Source organism: Engystomops pustulosus, chromosome 2 (assembly GCF_040894005.1).
Source record: "Engystomops pustulosus chromosome 2, aEngPut4.maternal, whole genome shotgun sequence".
NCBI lineage: Eukaryota > Metazoa > Chordata > Amphibia > Anura > Leptodactylidae > Engystomops > Engystomops pustulosus.
Genome location: NC_092412.1, coordinates 167660629 through 167676217, shown reverse-complemented (window position 1 = coordinate 167676217; position 15589 = coordinate 167660629). Strand labels below are relative to the sequence as shown.

General features: G+C 43.0%; 1 protein-coding gene across 1 annotated transcript in view; it reads left to right on the top strand.

Moving 5' to 3' along the window:
• Positions 1-15589, top strand: part of PKP1 (plakophilin 1) — a 287100-nt gene that overhangs the window by 228548 nt on the left and 42963 nt on the right. The window contains exon 12 of the mRNA XM_072137242.1: positions 12205-12286. Coding sequence (XP_071993343.1) covers positions 12205-12286 — 82 coding nt within the window. The remainder of the gene's footprint in view (positions 1-12204; positions 12287-15589) is intronic.

Genomic DNA, 15589 nt, shown 5'->3' with positions numbered 1-15589 from the left:
AGTTTGATAATTAACATTTACAGAATATCTGCTTTATGTTGGGATGATAATTTATGCTTCCGGTCATTTTTCTAGGTTTTGACGGACAACTCAGGTGACTTTGAGAGGCCTAAATAATATTAAAACCCCATAAATTACCCCACTATAGAAACTTCACCCCTCAACGTATGTAAAACAACTTCTATTAAGTCTATTAACCCTTTAAGTGTTTCACATGGGTTAAAAAATATGGACCTGCGATTTAGAAACTATAGAATTTTTTTGGAAAATACATTCATTTAGGCCAAAACTGAAATTTTCAGAATAAATTAAATGATGAAACGCACTGCAACGCTTGATGCCCAATTCCTCCCGAGTGTAGCGATACCCCATATGTGGTGGTGTCCTGCTGTACGGGCACACGGCCGAGTATAGAATGAATGGAGGCGCCATTCACAGCAGATTTGTATTGTCACATTGTACAACCTATAAATTTTTATTTTTTTTGGTAATACAAACATATGAGGGCTTATTTTTTATGGGATGAGATACAATGTATAGATAATTTATTTTGGGAGTCTAAAGCTTATTCTTGAGAATTTATTAACTATTTCAAGGGGGACACAAACAAAATCATCAATTTTTATTTTGGATTGTTAGCATTTTTTTTCCCCCGCTCACCATAATGTAAAAATAATATTTTATCTTTACTCTCTGGTTCACTACAATTGCGGTGATGCCTCATTTATATAGTTTTTCTTATTTTTGCTTAATTTTCCTGAGCAAAACCAATATTGGAGAAAATCGCATTGTTTTTACTATTGACAACTTTTCAGGGCCATAACTTCTGTATTTTTCTGTTGTCAGATCTGGTTGAGGGCTTATTTTTTGCAAAAACAGTTGTCCTTTTCAGTCGTATCATATTAGGGAACGTAACTTTTTTTGATCACTTTTTAGAACATTTTTTGTGATGGTGTTTGATGAAAAATTGTATATTATGGGAAGTTTTCCGAGTTTTTTTTTTACGTAGTTCACCGAGCGGGTTCAATATTGATTTAGATTTATTGTACAGATTAATACGGACGCGGTGATACCAAATATGTATGTTTTTGTGTTTTATTTACTGTATTTGCATTTTATGTGTTACTGGGGAGATTATGGGACTTATTTTATTTATTTAATTATATTATAAAAAGATTTAATTTTTTTTTAAACTTTTTTACATTTTCTACTTCTTGGCTTGAATAAGCGATCATCCGATCAAGCCTTTACACTTGTATTGCAGTGTATAGTGTAAGTAACTGAGCATGCTGCGCATGCTCAGTTACTTACAGCCGGGTCCTGCCAGGAAGGCAGAACCCGGCGGGGAGAGAAGCTGACAGCCTTGGGTCACTCGTCGGGACCCAGGGCAGCGGCAGGAGTTTTTTCCGATCCCGGGTGTTAGTGCCGGGTCTGGGCTGTGATATCACAGCCCGACACCGGCACTATACTAACCCGATGTCCCGAAATCTTCTTCTGACGCGGCGCCGTAGAAAGGCGTACGCATCAGAAGAAGTACCCTTAATGACCGCCATAAAAACCCGATAGGGTGGTCATTAAGGGGTTAATAGCCCCCACTGTCCAAAGCAAAACGCAAAAAAAGGGCCAGAACACCAACTTTATGAGAACACCGGGTTTCTACCCCTGCAAATACTGTAAAATGTGCACATGTACCGCAATACGTACACCAACACACAATATAAAAAAGGTTGGAAGCTCCTATATTAAAATAAAAGATTACATCGATTGTAACACCAAAGGTGTAATCTATTGTATACAATGTCCATGCGAAAAGTTATATGTCGGACGAACAAAAAGGAAATTAATTACAAGAATCAAGGAACATCTGACAAATATAGAAAGGAAGCACGACGGACACCCATTATCAAAACATTACAAACTAATGCATAACGGAGAAATAAAAGGAACAAAGGTTTTTGGGATAGAGAGAGTGAAACGAAACTGGAGGGGGGGAGATTTTATTAAACAAATGTCCAGAGCGGAGAGCCGCTGGATATTTGAGCTGGACACATTGGCCCCGAGGGGGTTAAACAATGAGATTGAAATTTTTGGTTTTTAATGGAGAAAGAAAATGACCATCGACTGATTGGTCGCTTGTTAATTCATTTCTTATAGACATGCACAGTGATCTTTTAGTTTAATAAACAATGACAGAAACAAAAATAGTGATTTTTAACATAAATTCAAGTGCAGTTTTTTAACCGCATGATTATTATATATATATATATATATATATATATATATATATATATATATATATATATATATATATAATTTTTTATTTATTTTTTTTCTTGGGGGAAATTCATACATTTAATAATGATTACTATATCCGCCTCCGGAATGATTGTAGAAATATTAGGCATATATGAGGTCTTGCCCCTTCTTATAATAAAAACAGTTTTTACTGAAATGTTAACAGTATGTTTACACCCACTATTTAATCACAATCTATGTAAACATCTACATTTCTGACACAAACAGAAGTATAACTTATAGAAATATTAGACATATATGAGGCCTTGACTCTTCTTATAATCATAATTTTACTGCAATGTTAACAGTATGTTTACATCCATTATTTAATCACAATCTATGTAAACATCTATATTTTTGACACAAACAGAAGTATAGCTTATAGATTGCTTAAATAGACTCCGCAAAGATATTTGAAAATAAATATCAACCAACATCCAGTTGAATGTTTCACTGACCGCACTTAGAAGATTGAAGGCAGAACAAGCGGGCGGAGCTCTATTGGAAGTTGATAAATTACGGCAGTGGCAGAGAAGGTTGAACTCTACCCTGAGGAAGAGAGCCGTAGCTCTTGAAAACGCGTTTGGTGCGTGTTCACCTATGTCCCACCGCTCCATCCGTAACTTAGAGTGACATCACTATTCACTTCATCGTGTGGTCGAGCCACCGGCCGGGGCTCCCACACTGAATCGCTCTGCTCTGGGACTAACTTCAAATTTGGCTCACAGAAAAAGCCATCTACTACATTGGATAGCTACTATTCACACTGCGGAGAAACTTCCTGATCATCACCACCTCCCCAATTGAAGACTGTTTTTAATCAGGTCAGTTACCCATCCAGCCAATACATCTCTTCACTTCATATATCATTGTTTGCATCAGTAGTCACAGTCAGCGCAGGTATATTGTTATTTTGTCTTCTATTGTGTTGTACACTTGTATGAGCTCGGGCGGCTCATATTATACCAGCAGCGACACCTATGCCATACCATTTATTCATATAGACCCCCAACTTTTGCGCCAACGTCTCCCCTCTGTTTAGTTTATGTATATAGTCTTGTGATCATTATCAGTACCTTGGTATTCTTTTCATGTTTTGGTGATGCTGTGTTGCAGTTTGGAGGAAGCATTTGGATATTGTAGTGCTATTGTTTGGAATATTGGTCTATTGGTAGTTTTAATTGGTTAGAGTATTGTGGTATCATTATTTCGTAGTAGTATGGAAGGAGTATTTTTTTAGAGCTTGGGCTGATATTTGAAACAGGATAATTATGTGGTATCTATTTTTCACATATATTGTTGTGGAAGGGTGCCCCGCGTTGGCTGCCGAGCTGCAGGGGCCCCATCCTAAATGAGGTGCTCCATACTGCTGGGACCCTTAATCTGTCCCTGTGTATCTGGGTGCAGTGGGGCTAACCAGAGTTTTTCAAACTCTTGTAGTTTGCAGCCTCTCTCTCCGCTCCCCATCTCCTGGCAGGATATGATCAGTGCAGGGGGCGTGGCTACAGCCTCACAGCAGAGACAGAGAAACTCAGCTCCACGATCTCACCCAAGATGGCTGCCTGACCCAAAGAGAAGTTACAGGGTCGTGTCTAGGGGAAACTGAAATTGTGTACAGCAGGACTGATTGACACAGGTTGGAGTAGTAAATATAAGAAACTTGTCTTCGTGGGAATACCCTTTTAATATCAAGTAAGGCCAAACTGGTTGCCCCTGTAGACAAAACTGATTTAGAAATCCGTGGGCGCTGCCATTTTGGATACGATCGCTGCCCCATGTAACTTCATTGGAGGGTGTTGATCAGTTGCGATGACAGCCTTGAGTCTTCCGAAGACCTGAGGTTGCCTGGTTTTAACCCATTCATTACAATGTGCGATTTACACAGTGCAGTGAACATTGTATGAAATGTGTATGATATGCAACCATTGAAATGCAATTGCTGTTTACATTTTGTTTAGCTTTAACATTGGAATGATATAGTGTGTACTTTGTAAAAACAAAATAAAGGAAATTTAAAAAAAAAATGTGCGATTTGCACATTTTAGTGAATGGTGAGGAAAATCCATATATGCTGCCATACAGTAGTATGTGGTAGAATTAATCAGACAACCTAGGGTTAAAGCACCCTAGGGGGTCTGAAAAATATAAAGTAAAAAAAAAAATATTTAAAAACCTAATTCAAATCACCCCCTTTCCCTAGAACTGATATGAATATAAATAATAAACATTTTGAAATGTATTTAAAAAATTCAATAAAAAGTGAACAAAAGGCGAATTTGTTAAAATTTGGTTTGCCCCGAATTTTCGAAAAAGATTGTTCCGATCCAAATCGAATCATGACGAATCACGTTAAAAAACAGGTATTTCCTGGCTGCAGAGAGCCTGTAGGGTGTTGTAGAATGTTGTGCCATGCTTGAATATGCATAGGGAGCGTGATTCCGTCTTCAAACAATGCTGTGTTTTAGTATGACACGCACATGACAGCCTCTGCTCTTAAAATCGCTTCACTCTTCAATTCCATGTGCACTTACATATGCCAACTTCACCAAATAAGCGAAGCGGGAACGCAGCCTGACAAGGTAACATCTGTGCCTGCTCAAAAGGACTGAGCTGAGGGCCAAGATCCCAATATAACATCAAAGAGTGCACTCTTCTTAAATTGACATCAGATAATGCCATAGAATACGACAGAACCTATTCTGTTAAACGCGGAAACATGTAGAAGAAGAATGCAGAGGGTGTCGGTAGTAATTCTGCATTGATGTCACTGATCATTTTGCCCTTCATTTCGTCCATCAGTGTCCGGTCAATAATCCATCATCAGTATTACTAAAGCCAAAGTCAAACAGAAGTGGATCCAAAACAGAGATGACTAGTAAATGGGATATTTGCATGTCTTCTGTGTTCTGTATCCACTCCTGCTTTTGGCTATCAATCCTGAGGCTTTTCATTCCTTCTGACAGATGAAACGAAGGGGGAAACTAAACATAGTGGTAACGCCATAGAGTGATGGAGGGTGAAAACAGCATTCTGAAAATCAAAGGGTGTTCCAGGGAGAGCGGTCAGTTGGCAGCAGTATGAGTAGGCCGCAGAGTGGCACAATGACAAGTTATGGAGGGGGCGGAAACATGGTAGGCCACAAAGTGGCACAATGATAAGAGTGTGGAGGTGGCGGCAGCAGAAGCATCAGCAGGAGCCATAGGTGGCAGCAACATGGAAAGCCACAGAGTGGTCCAGTGATAGAGCGTGGAGATGGCGGCAGCAGCAGCAGCAACAGGAGGCCACAAAGTGGCACAATGATAAGAGTGTTGAGGTGGCGGCAGCAGAAGCAGCAGCAGGATCCCACAGGTGGCAGCAACATGGTGGCAGCAACATGGAAAGCCACAGAGTGGCACAATGATATGGTGTGGAGGTGGCAGCAGCAGGAGCCCACAGGTGACAGCAATATGGTGGCAGCAACATGGAAAGCCTCAGAGTGGTCCAATGATAGAACGTGGAGGTGGCGGCAGCAGCAGCAACAGGAGGCCAAGAAGTTGCACAATGATAAGAGCGTGGAGGTGGCGGCATCAGGAGACCACAGGTGGCAGCAACATGGTGGCAGCAACAGGGAAAGCCACAGAGGGGCACAATGATTTAGTGTGGAGGTGGCGTCAGCGCCAGCAGGAGCCCACAAAACCCACAGCAGAGGAGGCCACAAAGTGGCACAATGATGAAATTTGAAATATTCAATTTAAATTTCAATTTGTAGATTCAAGCTGCCATATGCATAATACATTACAGTTTTCCTGAAAATATCATGTCCTTGCCAAAAAAAGAACTGCAAAGGTGGCACCAGCAGCAGCAGCGTGAGATCAGAGGTGTGGAGGTGGCGGCAACATGGTAGGCCACAGAGGCCAAACTGATATAGTGTGAAGGTGGCATAAGCAGCAGCAACAGGAGGCCACAAAGTGGTCCAATGATAAGAGTGTGGAGGTGGCGGCAGCAGCAGGAGACCACAGGTAGCAGCAACATGGTGGCAGCAACAGGAAAAGCCACGGAGTGGCACAATTATTTAGTGTGAAGGTGGCACCAGCAGCAGCATGAGGTCAGAGGTGTGGAGGTTGCGGCAACATGGCAGGCCACAGAGTGGCACAATGATATAGTGTGAAGGTGGCATCAACAGCAGCAACAGGAGGCCACAAAGTGGCACAATGATAAGAGTATGGAGGTGCCGGCAGCAGCAGGATCCCACAGGTGGCAGCAACAGGGAAAGCCACGGAGTGGCACAATGATTTAGTGTGGAGGTGGCGTCAGCAGCAGCAGGAGCCCACAAATCCCATAGCAGAGGAGGCCACATTGTGGCACAATGATGAAGTTTGAAATTAATTTGAATTTGAAATATTCTATGTATAATACATTACAGTTTTCCTGAAAATATCAGGTCTTTGACATAAAAGAACTGCAAAGGTGGTACTAGCAGCAGCAGCAGCATGAGGTCAGAGGTGTGGAGGTAGGGGCAACATGGTAGGCCACGGAGTGGCACAACGATATAGTGTGAAGGTGGCATCAGTAGCAGCAGGAGCCCGCATAGTGGCACAATGATATAGTGTGGAGGTCGCGTCAGCAGCAGCAGGAGCCCGCAGGGTGGTACAATGATATATTATGAAGGTTGCAGCAGGAACCCGCAGAGTGGCACAATGATATAGTGTAGAGGTCACGGCAGCAGGAGCCCGCAGGGGGGCACAATGATATAGTGTGAAGGTGGCATCCTCAGCAGCAAGAGCCCGCAGAGTGGCACCATGATATTGTGTGGAGGTTGCGTCAGTAGCATCAGAAGCAGGAGCCCACAGAGTGGCACAATGATATAGTGTGGAGGTGGCGTCAGTAGCAGCAGGAGCCCACAGAGTGGCACAATGATATAGTGTGGAGGTGGCGTCAGTAGTAGCAGCAGGAGCCTGCAGAGTGGCACAATTATATAGTGTGAAGGTGGCATCAGCAGGAGCCCACAGAGTGGCACAATGATATATTGTGGAGGTGGCGGACAATTCCAGTCCCTGGTACAGATGGTAGGAGGCAGATGGAGCAACTGGCAGCAGATGTGTGGCATCAGGCGGGTGTCAGCATTAGAATAATGGCTGAGGCAGGTAGTTAGAACCCAGACTCATTTCTCAACGTTTGGAGGAAGCGTCATCGCTGATCTAATCTGATGCATTTGGCACTGGTGACTTGAAAACCTGGCCATGGACAAGCGAGTTCTCCTTAGGGTAACGATGGCCCCCGCTGCACTTCACACCCGCTCTGATGCCACACTACTGGTCGGGCAGGACTACTGCAAACTCCACAAATTGCGGCTACGCATCAAGTTTTGCTGCCCATTAGTCCATGGGATCCTCTACCTGAGGTGGTAATGTGCTGTCCAAGTAGGCCACCACCTGCTGGTGCAGGGTCTGCTCCATGTCCTGCTGCTGCTGGTGGCGGCTTCCCTCCTCAATAGGCGGATGAAGCAAATTACTCTTTAAGGAATCCAGACTTAAGCTGCTGCTGATTGAACTGATATTGCTCCTACCCCCCCCCCCCCCCCCCACACACACACAGCTCCTCACAGCAGCGGTGGGAGTAGTACGTGAGCAATGACTGCCAGGAATCCCCCGGTCAGACATGACAGAGGATGGACAATGGCGCACATAGGCAGCGGCCAACTGTGTGCACAGTGTTTCTTAATAGTATGCCAGTTGTTTCTCCCTCTCAGCAGCTGGAAAAAAGTCACCAACCCTATGGCGGATGTTGACTGTTCGGCTGTCACTAGTTAGGCAAAGCAGCATGCTGCTGGCCATCTGCTCAAGTGACTCTGAGGGACTCCCAGCCTTCATCTTCCCTGCCATGGTGCTTCTGGGTCATCTGCCTCGTCTTCTACCTCCTCCGGATGCTCCTGCTCCTTCTCTCCTGTCACCTGAGTAGAAAAACCACTGATTTCACCAGACTCTGCTTGTGCTCCAATGTCCTCCTCCTCCAGTTCAGCCCCCATCGAACTCATGCTGCAAAATCTGTCTGGTCAGGGCACTGGAGAAGTGGAGACTACATCTCATGGCCACATGAGTTCCAGGACATGAAGCAGTGGAATGACGTTATTCATCCCGCAGTCCTGGAGACTGACAAATAATGTGGCCTCTTCAAAGGGCCTGAGCAAATGGCAGGTGTCACGCATGAGCTGCCAGTGGCTGACATCAAAGTTTCACAGGGGAGTACTCCTGTTCGCTTGCATCATCAAAAAATCTGTTCATACAGGCGGTCTAACATATGGAGGCTGGAATTCCAACAAGTGGAAACATCGCATAGCAGACTATGTTGGAGGAGGCCATTCTGATGCTGCAACTCGATGAAGGTGTGCTTGGCTTTGTAAGAATGGCTGAAGTGTGTGTCCTAGCCATTTATAGAATGTCTTGCTGATTGGTGGAAGACTTCAGGAACGCGGTGCAGCGCGGTCACCATGTTCCTCCCATTGTCTATCACCATGGTTCTGATTTTTAGTTGTCGCGGAGAAACCCACACATTGATTTCTTGTTGTTCTTCCCCTGTATGACTTTTTTCGCCGAGGCAAACGCAGTGTAGAACTGTGTGACACCGCTGTGCCCAGCACATGTTGTATGATGGAGCAGCACTTGTGGTGGTGGAGAAGGAAGAGGAGGAGACGGACACTGGCACAGGAGCAGCAGTTTGTCAACATGGAGGAGAAAGCGCCGTCTCTTGTAGAAGTTTTTGGTGTGGCTGGGCAGGAAGCACATTCACCTATTGGGCTGTAAAGGACATGTTCTGGCCCTGACCATAGTTACAGCCCTACACGTCCGCGCTGCCGTGCAGCTTGGAAGCCATTAGTTCTCTGAAGGGTGCAGAGTCCACTACTTGAAAAGGGAGAGACTGCAGTACCAACAACTTCGACAAGAGCATGGTCAGCTTCTGCACCTTAGGATGGCTGGACGCATAGAGTTGTCTCTTTGTAATCGCCTCACTCAACGACTGCTGGCGCCATGCGTAGTGAGGAGCAGGAGCATCTGGACCGGGAGATGATGTCAAAGACAAACAGCTCCCTGGAGCCTTGATTTGCTGAAACATCATGTGTGCCACTAGGTGCTGCTGCTGTTGCTGCGCCTGCAAGAGGACCACATCTGACACCCTTTTCTCCCAGGCCATTGAATGGTGACGCTGCATGTGTTGGCGGAGGGCCGCGGTGCCAACGTTAGCTTCCTCACCACGCTTCACTTTCTACCCGTAGATACGACATATACCCACTCTCGGTTCCCCTGGTGTCTTTACAAAAAACTGCCACACCGCTGAGGTGGTAATTTTACAGCCAACACTCTGCACTGAGCCACTACTACCACCGCTGCCTCGCTGAGCCCCTGTGCCACTATCAGCACATTGTAATGAATGAGGAGGCGAAATCCCCATTTACTGCCATACTGCAGTATGGCAGTATATGGTAGGATCGATCAGACAACCTAGGGTTGAAGTACCCTAGGGAGTCTGAAAAATAGTAAAATAAAAAATAAAATTATAATAAAAAAACATAAAAATTCAAATCGTCCCCCTTTCCCTGGTAAACTGATACGATATAAATATAAATAAACAGTAAAAATCATAAACACATTAGGTATTGTCGTGTCTGAAAATACCCGATCTATCAAAATATTATAACGGTTTTTCACTGCGTTTAACACCATAACGGAAAATGGCACTTTTTGCCATTTTAAAAAATATAAAAAATTCTACATAAAGTGATAAAAAGGTCATTCAGTCCTAAAAATTATAAAATTATAAACGTCATCAAAAGTCGCTAAAAACAACACCTCCAAAAGCTCTGTGTACCAAAGTATAAAAAAGTTGTTAGAGCCAGAAGATGGCAACTTTTTTTTTTTTGGTTCAGGAGCTTTTAATTTTTGTAAATGTATGAGAACATTATAAAACCTATACAAATTTGGTATCCCTGTAATCGTACTGACCCAAAGAATAAAGTAGACATGTAATTTGGGACGTACAGTGAAATCCGTAAAATCCAAGCCTACAAGAATACGGCGCATATGTGTTTTTTCACCAATTTCACTGCATTCGAAATTTTGTTCCCACTTACAAGTATACGGCATGGAATATTAAATTGAAGTGTAATTTGTTACACAGCCTTAACACAGCTCTGTACATGGAAAAATAAAAAAGTTATAGATTTTTGAAGGTGGGGAGTGAAAAATGAAATGCAAAATCGAAAAAGGGTACTGGCGGGAAGGGATTAATGTTCACAGTCTGAGAGAGTCTCTTGTCCCTATTCCATAAGTGCAATACTTGCTGTAGGTTGTATTATAACTTTACATACTACAGTTGTGCAGCTCTGTGTTGCTAATTAAAGGTTTCTTTTTTGGTGTGTCAACACTATCGACGGACAGGACAGGTGAAGAGAAGTGAAGGTAAGTATATTTTCTAGTTTGTTATTTTCAGTTGATATCTTTTAAGGAAAACGACCAACACAAAGCCAATACAAGACATTATAAAGGGGATATTTTCATAAAGACACATTTCTTAATTGTACAACAAAATAACACATTCTATAATTCAATGTTATTAACAAAAATACAGCATTTCACAAATATAGTTCCAACCTGTTTCTCTCGGTCCTAGTGTACACAATTTTGGTGCCCCTAGACCTGACCCTGGATCTTCTGAGTTTAGGGTCGGCAGACATCTTGTTCTTCTGTCTGACATGGCACTGAGCTCCTCTCTGTCTCTAGCCCCCACCCTTGCATTCCATGATGAGCTCACACAGACACACACAGACTTCCTGGCACGTGGGGAGAGTAAAGCTATGGACAGATAAGATCTTTATCCAGGGGAGAGGGAGGCACAGCAGATCTGACAGTATGTGTTATAGGTAAGATATAGCAGAGCTGAGAATCTGTCTAATCTCTCTTTCTGTGTGTCAGATACTAGTACAATGTTCAGAAGATAAATGATAAATTTTACCCTGATAATCTAACCACATTCTCAGCACACTGTATCTCACAGCACTCGTAGGATCATAATGAATCTGCTAAGCCCACTACTACTTGCCCACATTCTGAAATTTTACACTGACTAGCCTAGGGAGTGATAGCTAAAACATCAATAAAACTGAGTAAATTGTAAAGTAAGGGGTTAAAAATGATCTTTGTGTACACATCACCAGGGGATTGAAATTTGAGAATTTTCTTTCATGGGCAAGCCACTTCGAGTAAAACTATTAGTTTTATGACACACAGTACTGGAGAATCTTTTAGTTTTAAACAAGTTCTGAATTGTCCCTCTGATTTTGTGGTCTATCTAGTAGACTGTTCATATAGCCTTCAATATGTGGGCTCCACCTTTCAGACCCTTACAACAAGAATGAATGGACACAGATATAAAACTAATATTGACTTTGTCAAACAAAGCCTTTTACTGGGAATTTTGATTAATTCTCAAATCCAAATAAATTAATCTAGAATATTCCTTATGGAGCAGATTGATTAAGTATTCATCTATTTAGAATATTTTACCATGAGGTTGAAAAACAAGTCAAAGATCTATAATGTTTAACTTTGCTCTTAAAATGTGACCTTTGTGAAATGAAAGCCATTTTCTCCAATTAAGATAATCAAAATAATCCATGAATCAACATTCCTGAAATCTATTAACAATAAAGTATAATGCAACATTCATATGTTTCATCATGTGGGAACATGTTGTTTCCCTCTTGAAGCTAAGAGATTGGCAGGTTGACGTTATATCTTTTGCTTCAATTTGAGATTTGAATTCTGGGTGCCAGTAAAGACATATGTTTTTCATATATGCTTCTTTTTATAAAATTTGTACTCCAAGAGAATGAAAAACAAAACAATTGTGTAATTTCTAATGTTTTCTACTTTACAGAAGTTCTAAAACTGCCGAAGCAGCTCGTCTTTTTCTGGCAGACATGTGGTCTCAAAAGGAGTTGCAAGGAATATTAAAACAGGTACAGTTGTAGTTAAAACTGGTCTTTTAATTCCTTGCAGCAAAGGAGTCAGCACTATTTTTATATTAATCTGAGGCAAATCTGGTCTACGCGCTGACTTTGTAGTGTAGAATTATAAATAAAGTCAAATATGGATGTGTGATTTCATCTTCTCTATGTAAAGAGAAGTCTAAATGGTGAATAAAATATAACTTTTAATGTTTTGTCGTTAAGATAAATAAAATGGTGTGTCAATGTAATTTAGGTTACTCCTAAATTGGGTATCAGTCTAAATACATAAATTCAGGCGTCCTACTTAACCGTGGGGAATTTACCAGATATACATGATAACAAAACAACAATAACGTGACATGAGCAAATCTGGCCCCTAAATGGAGTGGACTCACCAGGAGGAAAAGTTGTACTAGGACCGGAGAAGGAGCACCGTCTTCTGGACCATTCGCCTTGATACTGGTATTCACTGCCTGTATAAGTTGGTATTGGTGCTGATGGTTCAAGCAACGGTCCAAAATAATGTCACGGAGGAACAGTACAGGTGAGTAAAGGTACACAGGGTGCAATACAACTGTTGGGAGAGAAGGAGGGTAGATACAGATGCAGTACAGTACTGACCCTATTATTCCCACACTTGATAAATGACAAGGGTGCTATGTAGAACCAGGATGTCTCGTATTGAGGAGCGTCCACTGTCCTACTGGTTCACTCAGAACAGCGGACGCTCCTCAATGTGAGAACCGCTAAACAGGACACACTCGGTTGGGACAAGCATTTACCTCCCTTACACAAGACATCTTGGTTCTACATTGCACCCTTGTCATATATCAAGGTGGCTACGTTAATTATGTCCCCTGATGAGCCTGAAGCAGGGAGAAACATGACATGTAGGGACTTATTCCACCTGACAACTTTGTGAGATACATTCTCACATACCACCCCTTGGACCTCTAGGCTCATAACAGGGTCAGCGTTCCTAGGGATAGGTTCCGGTCAGGGTGGCAGCTTTCTAGGGCTGCGGCTCCGAGGTTAGGTTTCACAGGGAATATTAGCCAACTGTCTGAACAGGGAATAATTGGGTCAGTACTGTACTATACCTTCATGGTGCAGCTAAGGTTTACCACTTTGAAACCACTCTACTTTGATCCTTAGCAATAAACCTCTTAAGCCTTTTTCATGGTGCCCATTCAATATAAAGATTGTCTAACCATTAATAAGTGACAATGCAAATCTGCTCTGAATGACGCAGCTTTCTTCAATGACATGGCTTGTGCCCAAACCCACATATGGTGTATTGGCTTAATTAGGAGAAATTGGGTATCAAACTTTGTGGAGAATGTTGCTATTTTATCCATTGTGATTGTGCAAATGGCTTGAAAAATTAATTTATTTAGCCAAAAAAATAATTTATTGATGGTTTTTTTTGATTGTTTATTGATTGATTGTTAACCCCTTAGCACTCTGCACTGTACTATAACGAAGCAGGCTCCCGCGATTCATGCATTGCGTGTAACTATGTCACATGACATGGTTATTTAGCGATAGGACTCAGGAAACGGAGACAGGAGAACCTCCTACTGACGTCACCTGGCTTATTGGATCGGTCCCACTCTCTGCGATTGGCCAGTCACGGCTGACTGCTCAATTACAGCATTTTCGGACTAAAAACCAAGGTTTTGTCTCCTTCCACCTCCATCCAGCAGCACCATTTTGGTTTGGAATCGCTGGAAAGAGGAGTTGAGCGTAACTGTTACACCAAAATCACTATTGCACTGTCTGATCCCTATCTGTTCCCTCCTACGTCCTGCATATTCCCTGTGTGATCACCTTCTGAACCCTAATGCAATTCACTGTGTGAGTTGTTCTGTACTGGGCACACTTTTAAGTATAGCACTGCACAGTATCTTTAGTGGTAGTTAGGGCGTCTTAGGGCAAGCAAGCCACTTTTGTTGCACCCTGTTTGCTGGTGCACATAGTTTTTTTTTTTCCTAGAAGTCCTAGGCAGTTCTCACGCAGAAGTTTAAATCTATGGTGGCTTTCATGATCAGCCTTCTTTCCGGGAAAGCTCTGGCATGGGCTATCCCTCTCTGGAACAGGAACGACCCAGTCGCAGCTACTCTCACTGTGTTTCTCGCTGAATTCCAGTCCGTCTTTGAAGAACCTGTCCTGGCGTCTTCTGCTGAGATCGTACTGATGAACTTGCGTTAAGGGGAGTCATCTGTTGGTGACTTTGCGGTTGAGTACCCTGGCTTTTGAGCTAGCCTGGAATGAAAACCCGCCTTGGTCGCAAACTTTAAAAAGGGATTTTCCGGACAGATTAAATACGCACTGTCTCTCTGGCCACTCAGATTGACATCTGGTTTGCTGAGCACTCTGAGGAGCAGCATCTGGAACAACTGCAACCTGCCTGGCTCCTGTCTTCCAAAGACCATGTCAGCCACCTTCTGTGTCAGCTGCAGAGGAACTGATGCCTTTATTGTGCCAGCCCAGAGCACTTTCTTGTTTTTCTGAAAAGACATCAGCAAAGTCTTTGTATGAAACTGTGAGACCCACCAGTGGCTTGATGGACACTGAAGAGACCATGATGGACACAGAATGAGCATTTTCTAGTCCACCCACAGTATCTGGGAAATGCACGTACCTAGAGTTCTTGGGAGACACGTCCTTAGGTGAAATCAAAGTTACTCCACATTTGAATATTCCTGTTTTGCTCAGCTCTGGGGCAGGTAGCCAGATCAAGATTTCTGCCTTCTGCATGAAACTTTGTGGATGCTGCCCTGGTCTCCCAGCATCATCTCACTGTGGTCCGTCTTGAGAAGCCCCTGGTCATCTCCTCCGTCAGTGGCCAAATCCTCTCAGATCTGGTCCAGTACCACACCAAGCATCTTTTTCTGCAAGTCTGGGCATTTTTATTTGCTACCCCAGTCCACATCTTCAATGCTATTGGTTCTTCCATGGTTGAAGCGCTATGCACCTGTGCTCAACTTGCGGACGGGGGAGGTTCTTCGCTGGGGACTGGAGTGCCAGTCTCACTTTTTGCTGGTTCCTCATCCTGTGTCCATCATAGTCTCTTCAGTGTCCATCAAGCCACTGGTGGGTCTCACAGCTTCATACAAAGACTTTGTTGATGTCTTTTCAGAAAAACAAGCAGAGACCCTACCGCTAAACCCAATGCCCAATAGACTTGATGCCGGGTACGTCTCCTCCACGGGTTCGAGTGTATCACCCTATCTATTTCCGAAACTGCGGCCTATGTGAACGAGAGCTTGCAGAAGGGTTTTATATGCAAGTCTTCTTCTCCTGCCGGTG